General features: G+C 39.3%; 1 protein-coding gene across 1 annotated transcript in view; it reads left to right on the top strand.

Annotated features, from left to right (window-relative positions):
* Positions 1-1,079: 1,079 nt before the first annotated feature.
* Positions 1,080-10,828, top strand: part of LOC131041298 (mediator of RNA polymerase II transcription subunit 28) — a 30,610-nt gene continuing 20,861 nt past the window's right edge. Inside the window, exon 1 of the mRNA XM_057974339.2 lies at positions 1,080-1,445. Coding sequence (XP_057830322.1) covers positions 1,289-1,445 — 157 coding nt within the window. The 5' untranslated portion in view covers positions 1,080-1,288. The remainder of the gene's footprint in view (positions 1,446-10,828) is intronic.

The following is a 10,828-nucleotide window of genomic DNA, read 5'->3' as shown; positions in this document are numbered from 1 at the left end:
GCTTAGATCAATGGTTACTTTCCCATGATTTACTTCTAATAAATATCAAGTTAAAGTAGGAAGTGATGTTGTAGAGTTTTATGATGTTGCTTATATTCTTTGTGACATGTTAAGTGATGACATTGAGATACCCTAGGGAAGGTTGATTTATATGATGTTGATATATGCACTTGCGTACTTATGTTCTTATGATCATGTTTGAGTTGATTATGTGCATGTTTAGATGATGAATGTAATATTTGAGATCATGCCTAGATAATGTTTATGCTTATTTAAGTTATATATGTGAAATAAGATCTTAAAAAAAGAAGTTCTCTCTATATTTTCTTGTTAGTTGGTTATTTTTCTCTAGGGTATTTTGGCAGGCATTACAATGCATTGGTGTCTATCAAAACAAACACTCAAGAATATGCATGTAGGAAATGACGTGTGGATGAGCAGGATAAGTGACGCTGTGAGATATTCAATGGTCAAATGTATAGAAATTGTGTGCCATTTGGCTTGAGCACTAATGAGAAGAGGTGCGTAGTTGTTATGGTTGTCTAGGAGGGATAAAGTAAACAATGTGTGATGAATGCAAGGAAGTGGACGTTGTGAGTGACAAACTGTTTGCTCACCACTCGACATTAGAATCCAATATCGACAATATGCCACATAATCTTTGGGAGTGCTCTTGACCTAAGTTTGATCATCCATCCAAATGAGTGACTAGTGAACTTGCTTCATACGAAGGGCAATTGCATCCCACATAAACAAAATTGAATTTTTTCTATTGACCATTCAAATTCTAATCTAAAAATTATTTTTTGAATTTTTTTTTGAGCAGCTTGCTTTAATAAGGTCCCTCTCCCTTATTTGGATGCGTCTATTCTGGCTCCAAAAAGACAGTACGGATTGACTAACACACATGTTAGTTGCACGTTTTACACCGTTGATTTTTGCAATTAACGGCTGCGATTGACTACCTGTCACTAACACGCTGTACGAAAGGTTTGTTTTGGAGCTAGAATAGCTGCAGCCCCCCTATTTTGGTTGCTTTTTAGAAAGAGAGTAAATGAAAAGTACGAAACAAGTACAATCAACATGATTTCAGGTCGACAAGATCTCATTTTCGGCAGCATCGGTGGTCAGGGTTGGGTTGGATTTTAGACACAGGCTAACAGAGAGAATGAATTCGAGTTTGAAGGGCAGAAGGAAAACTTGTGCAAGAAGTTTGTTGGCTCTTTAAACTGAAACAAAAGAAACAAAGAAAATCAGAGTCCAAAGGACAGAAGCAAATTTAGAGAGAATGTCGCAAGCACCACCACCACAACAACAACATGAACAGCCACAACAACAAGATGACATTTTGAAATTGGTGACAGCGCTGGAGACTGCATTGCTGCCATGCCTGCCTGCCAGAGAGCTCCAAGCTATTGACCGCTCTGCTCATCCTTCTCATCAGAGTGTGTATTTGCAGTTTTAGTTTTTTAAAAAGCCTATTATTTTTAATACCCATTAGATATTTATTGTAGAATACTCGTACCCATTTGATATGTAATTCAAAGTTTGGTATAGACTGCGGGCGTTTGCTTTTTGTGCTGAAAAAAAGGTAAAATAGCGCGTTTAAGGCCTCTCGACATTGAAACATTGCATGCTACTAGTGCGGGGAAATGATTGGTTTAAACGTCGGAATATGTTGTCTGTTTCGGGTTAGTGAAATTCCTGGATTCTGGATTTTTAGGGTTCGTTAGCTTCAGATTTTGATCATTGTGGGTTCTGGTCTACATGGTGAGGAATAAATTTATCTGTTAGGCTTGAAAATTCGGATTTCGATGAAAAGATTGCTACCCTCTGGCCTTGAACGTGTTGATGAATATGTGGTTTAAGCTGTTTAGGATGTGAAATTTCAGATTTTTATCGAAAGTGTGGATTATGGTGAATATATGGGAGAATTTATTGGTCTAGGTGTTTAGGGTTCTGGAACGTTTGACTTCTCGATTGCGTTCTCAAAGCCTGTTTTTGGAGCTTGGAGTTTCCAGGAGTATTGTTGAGGAACTTTTTTGAGATCTTTCTCTTTGTATTTGGGTCTCTGAGATTTAGTTCTTTTTCAGGTTTAAAACCAAAAGAAATCTTCTAAGTACTGTTTCTTGAGGAGCAAATTCCCGCGCTAATGCCAAGAATTTGCTGATTTGAGAAGATCAACATAAAACATCAGTGGTGTAGTACAGGCGATTGTGTCTGTCTTTTCTTGCCTGTTTTGTCAGTCTGCCACAGGAATGAAGCCTTTTTGCAGAATTTGAAGTAAATGGTTAGCTTTTGCGCAATCTTCACATGCACCGTCTTTTAATGCCGTTGCTGGTTTCAGCAGACGGTAATTTTTTGAGTGATGGGGGAACAAGTTTTACCACTCTAGAGAATGACAGGGAATGAATTAGGCATTTATTGCCTCATAATGTCAGATTTTATCCAGGCAGAACACCTACAATTGTTTTCAGTGTGGATGCAAATGCAGCTTATCGTAATGTATATGCCGCTGAGCACATTATCACTGCTGTGGCCAATTCCAACTGTAAGGGTGGTCCCTGTCTCCATTGGTTCGAACCTCAGTAATTTTTCATTTTCATTCACGAATCATAGAGTGTATTTTCCGTTCTCTGTGTAAATATTGGGTCATTCAAACTGTTAGACGATCTATAAGTATTTCTAATGGAATAAGCAATAGATACATCATTCTGCAATACACTGCAAGTGTGACCCCTAAGATTGTCTACATAATGAAGTATTGCTATCAGTGTGGCCAATTTTAGTAGTAAAGTTGTGATAATATTTGGTTCTGGTTCTAGTTCCTTTGATTTCATTAATGAAATTGATGTTCTTTGTATGGAAATAGACATTTCCCAACATTTACGAACCTGGTGGGAAGCAGTTGCAGAAAGTATTCATTGGATTTGAGTAATAGTGGTGTAGAAACTAGAGACTCTGTCTAGGCTTAACACTGGCGGTTAAAAAAAGTTCCCATCAGCACCAAGGATGATTCTAGGCTTTCCAGAACATGGGAGGAAGATGAATATTACGTCTATGCAGCTGCTGCAGTGACCATAATTTGTAATAGTATACTGAATGATTTTAATTTCTTATATTATTCTTCCTTAGGCAATGAATAGCCAGGGAGATGACAGGTAATCTAGTTGTCAATTAGAAATCATTATATCAGAAAGTTGTGCAATGGATCTCAGTTTTTGCCTACCTTGTTTGCTTCCATTTCAGTGAACTCGTGTTTGATAAGGTTGGCTTGAGAATTTGGTGTATATCTAAGCTTCGCATGTGGTGGGTCCTACAGGTTTATAGAAAAAGGGGCTCTTTATGCAGACCGAACAGATGTTATGGATGCAGGATTAAACACTATATGAATTAATATTGACCTGCTTTCAAGCATTATATTTTTAGATACTGTTGTGACCATTTCACACATCGCCCCATTTAGAATGGGGACCCCCTCTTTTTGCTTTGTTTTTTGCTTCTCTCTGCTTGTTCTGCTCTCCATTTTTTAGGGTTTTGAGTGAGTGAGTTGTCTGTCTGGACTAGGGCTAAACCTTAGGGGTTCTTTTGGATGTCATTCAAGCTAAGTCCAGTCAAATTTTGGAGAATTGTTAGGTGTCCTCCCGAGGAATTGAAATGGTGGAAATAGGGTAGGTCTTTCACGAGAGTCAAATAGGTCTCAGGTTAGGTCTAATAAAGGTTTTTAGGGTAAAATCCAATTTTGACTAAGTGTTAGCATTTTTGAAGGTGAAATTGTGTGTTCTTGCCTAGGTGAGTTTTGATAAAATTTTTTGAAGCAAGATGATGCCTGAAACAGACAAATCGCTCCTGACCCTTGCTGAGGGCCCAGGGCGAAATTTATCCTGAGTGCAGTTTCTTGTTTTTGATGGGCTTGCTAACTGGTTCCTGACCTTGAAAATGAACTAGCTTTGCCTTGTGAAGCAGTTTGAGACTTTAATTTGAAGCAGTTTGGCCAAAAAGGGTAAAATCGCTCTTGACCCTTAGAGAGGGCCCAGGGCGAAAATGTTGTTTAAATCATATTTGTCACTGACTTTTCTAAATTGCTTTGTGCAGGGTCTCCTAGAAGGATGATTGAACATGACTTGATGCTTTGGACGGTTTGGAGATGTGAAAGATGGTGAATTTTGGAAACTAAGGAAAAAATCGCTCTTGACCCTCAGAGAGGGCCCACAATGAGATTTTGATTTCCTTCATGTTGCAATGAAAAGAGACCAAGCTTTGATCATAAATGGAAAATAAATGACTTTCCCCATCCACCTGAAGAAGTTTTGGCTTGAAATAATGAAGGACCTTGTTGAAAACAGAGAAATCGCTCCAGACCCTCACTGAAGGCCCACAGCGAGAAATCTTATAGGGGTCATTGCTAGCCTTATTTGGTCAACTTAAGATGTCAAAGGCATGCGGATGGATGAAATGAGCACAATGAAGTATCCAGACTTGATCAAAGATGATAAATTGAAGGAGTTTTGCCCAGGGAAGGAAAAATCGCTCCTGATCCTCAGAGAGTGCCCACAACGATTTTCTTTGTGTGCACATTTTTGGACCTTTCTTGGACATGAATTTTTATTCATAGCAAAGAACAAGATGACATCTCCCTGGGCAAAGTAATTTTTAGATGAAAAGTGAAGCATTTTGGTCCAGGAAGCAAAAATCGCTCTTGACCCTCAGAGAGGGTCCACAGCGAGATTTTCAAATATGCATTATTATTGCAAGATCAAAGTGATTTTATGATTGGAGGGGATGAAGGAAAGCATGTTTTATCCGTTGAATATAATTTGGAGGATCAACACAAGGAGAAACCAACCCAAAATGAAAAAATCGCTCCGGACCCTCACTGAAGGTCCACAGCGAGAAATCGCTCCGGACCCTCAGAGAGGGCCCACAGCGAGAAACCTAAAATGGGAAATTTTCATCCAAGATTGAGGAAAGCTAAGGTTAGGCATGGGTCAGAAACAATGTTTGAAAAGCCTTGAAGTGGAAAGAAATTGTTGAGAATCAATATTTTGAAGGCAATTACAAAAATCGCTCCGGACCCTCAGAGAGGGCCCATAGCGATATTGTTGAAAATCCTCATTTTACCTTGCAACACCAAAGCGAATTTGGTTGGAGTGGATTAAGGAAGGACATTGCCAAATGATGAACAAAGTTTCGATGAAAAATGATGGAGAATCAAACTCAAAATCAAAAAGTCACCCCTGACCCTCAGAGAGGGCCCACAGCGAGAAACTTAAAAAACACACCTTTTTCCCAAAATTTGGCAAAGCTAAGTTTGCAGGTCAGTGAGGAGGCCTAGTTGAGATGTCTTGAAGAGATTTTGGAGGTTGAAAAATGCTAAATTTGAGCAAAAAGTGAAAAATCGCTCGACCCTCAGTGAAGGTCCAGAGCGAAAGTTGCATTTTCACCTATTTTTCCTCATAAAAGATGTCAAATTTGAAGTGCAACACGTTAACGGGATATCAATTTACCCTCCAGGAGATTTTCAAGTTAAAATGTGAAATAGTCAAGGCTAAAATTCAAAAATCGCTCCTGACCCTCAGAGAGGGTCCAGGGCGAAATCCTCATGAAATCTCATTAAGCCTTGTTTTAAAAATTAATATTCTCCAAATTGCATTAGGCCGCTAAAATTGCTAATTTTGAGGCGTGTGGAAAATTAAGATTAAATTGACATTAAATTTTGGCATTTAATAAATTAATTTTAAGCCTTAAAAAATCGAACTTTTATTGTGAAGGCATTTAAAATTAATTTTTATTAAATTAAAATTAAATATAAAGTGCACAAGGCCTTATTTTCATTTATTTTGCCAAGTCGGCCCCCCTTTTTTGGAAATTTTATTTATTTTTAACCTCTTTTTGCCAAGTCGGCCTAGAGGGAGCAAAGGGGTGAGCGCTCTATATATTGGAGGTGTTTTTTCACAATTCAAATCATTCAATCATTGCCTTAAGTGCGAATTTGGAGAGCTAATTGGAGGTGTGAAATCTGGTTTGCTTGGAGCGAATTTATTTCAAGTGTTGGAGACTAGAAGGAAGTGGAGTCGATTCTTTTTGAAGGCTAAAGGAGGCGCATTTTATCCAAGGGAGAACTTTGATCTACATTTTGCCTAGCAAAATTCATCTATTTTTGCATCATTTCTTAGAGTTTAATACTCAAGAGGAGGTATGGCGAAATCATCTTGACACCCTTGTTGAAGATTTGATTTTTGAACATTTGTTTTTGAAAAATCCAAGTATTGCGTAATTAATTAGAAAATGATAACTCAAGATTTATCATGAAGTTTCCTAATTAAAATCTTAAATCTTCCTTTTCACTCTATATTTCTATGCTTCAAGATATATTACTAATTGTGAAATGTTGTGTAGGTGTCAAGATGGCGACTCCAAAGGCAGGAGCATCCACTAGTCATCCAGCCCTCATCAAAGAAGATCAAAAGAACGAAGAGTTGGAGACCAGGATCGTGTCCAAATGGAGCAATATCGGTGATACCAACTTGGGAAACTTCAGTGTGAAGAAGTTTCGAGAGGTCCCCTACATTGGCAAGCCATCACCCATCACGAAGAAGATAATTGAAAATGGCATCATCAAGGCGGCAGGTTTCCCTCCAACAGTCCAGTGTCATGAGCCGATGATCGAGTGTGCCCGCCATTATGACTCACAATCGAGATCGATCGTATCCAAGGAAGGAAACACTTTAGCTTACCTTTCAGAGGAGGCTATAAGTGAGGCTCTTCATCTTCCAGAGCATAAAGATATGATTTACAAAAGCCTAGAAGGAGCCAGGTCGATGTATGAAGATGATCTTGACACCTGTTTGAACCTCATCAACAAGAATTGGTTGCTCAAAAGTCGTCCTCGTCTGAACAAGATTCCTAACACACCACATAGAATTGATTTCCAGGAGAGTACAGAGATTTGATAACTTTGCTCAAATCGAGTTACAGGGGCTCCTCAAGCCTTCTACTTCGAGAAGTGGATGCTCTTCTTCATTCAAGTGATTGTCCAAGGAAAAGGAACGATTCATTGGGCCAGAATAATTAGCAATAGCCTAGACGTGCAGTTGAGAAGACTAAAGCCTACCAAGTCGTTCCACATGAGCTCATACGTCATATATGCCTTGATCAGGAGTTTCGAGTATGCAGGGCTACCTCACAGAGGAGTGATCGGAAGAGGACTCGGAGAGGTAAGAGTTTGTGACTCTTATGTTCATCTGCATCATCCACCTGGAAGTGACTACAAGTTAGTCAATGATACCTTCACGATGAACATCACTAGGATTTTGCAAGGCGGGATTCACAATCGACTATCTTTGGATGCACAAGAACTTGTGAAGAGGTATGGTGCATGGTTCATCCAGTTTCAAAAGTTTACATACATAAGAGTTCAGGGATGTCCTTCACCTCCCTACATGTTGTCGAGATATCTGACAGACAGAATAGTGCTACTTGAGGTAACCAGGTAGTTGGTAGCTTGTGCAAAGGTATCCAGACACAAGCATGGAAATGGAGTTCCCGTGCCTATCATATTGGGAAATTCAGTTGAGTTATGTCCTAATATTCAAGCTTCAGAGGATGCAGAGAAGGAATTAGCCTTGTATTCATTCACCTTCTTTGCCTCGCGGGAGAATTTTGATCCTTATGGTTATATGGAGGAGACAGTTGCTAGGAAGTACGGACATGAGTTTCAGGTGGAAGACTTTTGGATGAATCTCTCAAATGATTTAGAAGTTAAAAGGAAGATGCATTCCAGATTGCCTTTAGATTTCATTAGAAAATGCAAAGTTTACAGAGTAGCCGATCAAGCCCATGACAACGGCAGATGCCTCCAATCATCCTATGACAAAGAAGATAAGAGAGTGAAGATAGATTGGGACGAGCTTGAGATTTGGGACGAGCTTGAGATTTTGGACTTGAGAGCTTTGATGGCTCCGGTTTTGTCATGTACTCGAAGATGGGTGGATGTACAACATCAGAAGTTAAGAGAGCAAAATGTACCAATGACTTTTACTTTGGAAGAAAGACCGGAAGAAGGAGGAGCAAGTGTAAGTGAAGACAACTCTCATCCTAGAGGCGCAAAGAGGAAAGAAAGACCCGAGAAAACAGAATCTTCCAAGAAGAAGCAAGAGGCCAATCGAGATCGCCCATCAAGCACATCTTTTCGACGTGAAAAGAAGGCAAGTCAAGCTGAAGGTCAAGAGAAGATGGTGCCTGAGATTGATGAATCTATGGAATCCATGGTACAGAATGATAAGCTCGAGAAGGGTCAAACACCTCAACATTCATCAAGTCAACCTCTACAAATTGATGAGCTATAGGAAGATCGGGGAAATGATGATGAAGCGACAATCTCCTCTCCGAGAAGATGAACCCCTACTTAAAGAAATACAAGTGAGAGACAAGATCTGCCATTCCAGATTGGTTGAAAGAGAGACTGACAAGGGTGATCGTGATTGAGGAGGAAGAAAATGTGATTGATTTGGAAAGCCTTATAGGAAATTCTCAAGAAGTAACGGAAAAGAAAAAGGCCACCAAGATGTCCAAAGTAATAAGGGATGAGACAGGATCCAAGAAATTGCAGATAGCTACACCAGTGGTGGACAAGTATGAAGGTGAAATTCTCGCAGATGAGTATGATGTAGAAACATTTGAGCTTGGTCCACTCACTTCTGAACAGGCGATGGATAAGGCAACCGATTCATTTGAAGCACTTAAGGGCAAACTTAAAGAAGAAATGGAAAAGAATAGGAAGCTTGAGAGAGAGGTCGGTGCTTGGACAGGCTATTTTAGTCATCTCAATCAGCCCTTGAGACGTCAGGATCCAGCAGTATCTCCTGTGCAGGCACTTCCTCTCAAATCGGTTGGTGAAGCAGAAAGAGTCAAGAGCTTGGTTCAGCTTATGAGTTCTTGGATTGATAAATCCCACACGGTAGCCGTCGAGTTTGTGACAAGAATGAAGACAATCCATCGAGCTATCCAGGTCCTTGAGATCGTCCACAATCTAATGATAACTGTAGCCGCTTTCGCTCACACTAGAGATGTTATCATTCCCGTTCTGCAAGTAATCAGGCAAACACCAAGGAAGATCCTAGCACAGGAAAAGATAATGGATGGAGGAACTCATAACCTACTACAGTGGTCAACTCTACTCCAGATAAAAGAGGTCCTTTTTGAAGACATTAGCTCAAAATGCAGTCAAGTTGACGGTGTCATCCATCCAATTCAGGATAAAGTGTTTGAGGTATTGTGTACCATCCTTGGCTGACGAATCGAGATTGAGACAGATGTGGACATCCAAGAGTTAGAGGATCTTTTGCAAAGATGAGAATGTCATCACAGATGAGCAACGGGATCTAATGTTCACTACTATTCTCCTGATTGAGAAGATCAAAGAACTTGAACCTGGATGGGAAGCTGCTCTTCTCACTGCCTTTGATCAGGTTATTCACTTGGAGGAACGAATGAAGAATCTTCCTGAGATTCCCATCGCTGAGGTTGAAGGAATTGTGTCCAGATTCGTTGCATATGCTAAGAAAGAGCATTGGAAAGGGAACAAGGTTCTAGAAGAAAGGTTGTTATAGGATGATGTGGCATCTTAATTATCATTGGTCTATGTTTCCTCGACTTTTGTGCCAATTAAATATTTGGCTATGCATTTAATAATGTTCATCTAAAAGGGGAACTTTTTGTAACAAACCTTAATTAGGGTTTAGGTGTCAAAATCTCAGCCATTGATCTTCTTTCGATCTGGGCCGTTCATTGTAATTGAGGATGCTATATTTACCCTCACTTATTTTCATTTTGTCATTAGAAGTTTAGATCAGATTAGATTTTAGAGAGAGAGCTTAGAGAGAAAGTTATTTTGTAGCAAGATTGAGTAGTGAAGAGAGAATTTCGAACAATTGTTGTCTATTTTGGCTTGGAGATCAATAAAATATTGAAGTTATGGTGTTTTATTACAATTCTTGTGGCTGTCTTCATGGTTGTTTACTTTCTTGAATCATTCTCAGTCGAAGTGGTATTTAAGTTTGAAGGACTAAGTGTTGTGCTTGATCTTTGGTGAGATTCGTTTCCAAACCACTAGCTTCTTACTGATTGTAAGGACGCCTTGTGTGGTCAACTGGAGATATTGAGATTGCTTGAACATTCGATCATTATTGGAATATTGATATGTATCTTTATGATAGTATCTATCGTCTTTGATGATTTGAAAACCACTAATCACCTTAGAAGATTGCATCAATTTCAGTAGAGTTGTAATTCCTTGGCAATATTGAAATTGGTAGAATCTTACCAAGTCTAGCCTACATTGAGTCATTCTTGGGATTAGGGTAGAATTCATCTCTTGAAAACCCTATCTTTTGATCTTTTTTTGAGAATTTGTTAGTATTAGGAAAAATCCTGTTCCTGCAGTCAAGTGAGAACAACACAGATCAGCTTTCAAAGTGCGTAAGACCCCTTGAAGAAACAGCATTCACAACGACCATTGGTGCTTATCCACACGTAGAGATCCTACAGTGAAGAACCTTGAAGTCACCCTGATTGATCCTTTTTGCGATATCTTCAGCATTCAGAGGCTTTACTCAAGAGAGGATAAGGTGCCCTTGGGTATTTTATTCTATGTTTGATAGCGTACAAAATACACGTCAACAGATACCAATGCACTTTTTAATGGTCTTGAGGTATTTAAGTCGAGCAATAAGGTGAGCCCAGTTAGAAGTCCTACAAAGCTACAGGAAGCTAAAAGTCCATCTGATGTTGTTATTATACTTTTTACCCAAATGTGATAAGGGTTTAT

This window comes from Cryptomeria japonica, chromosome 11, assembly GCF_030272615.1.
Source record: "Cryptomeria japonica chromosome 11, Sugi_1.0, whole genome shotgun sequence".
NCBI classification, from domain to species: domain Eukaryota; kingdom Viridiplantae; phylum Streptophyta; class Pinopsida; order Cupressales; family Cupressaceae; genus Cryptomeria; species Cryptomeria japonica.
This window is presented reverse-complemented; position numbering and strand designations above follow the sequence as displayed.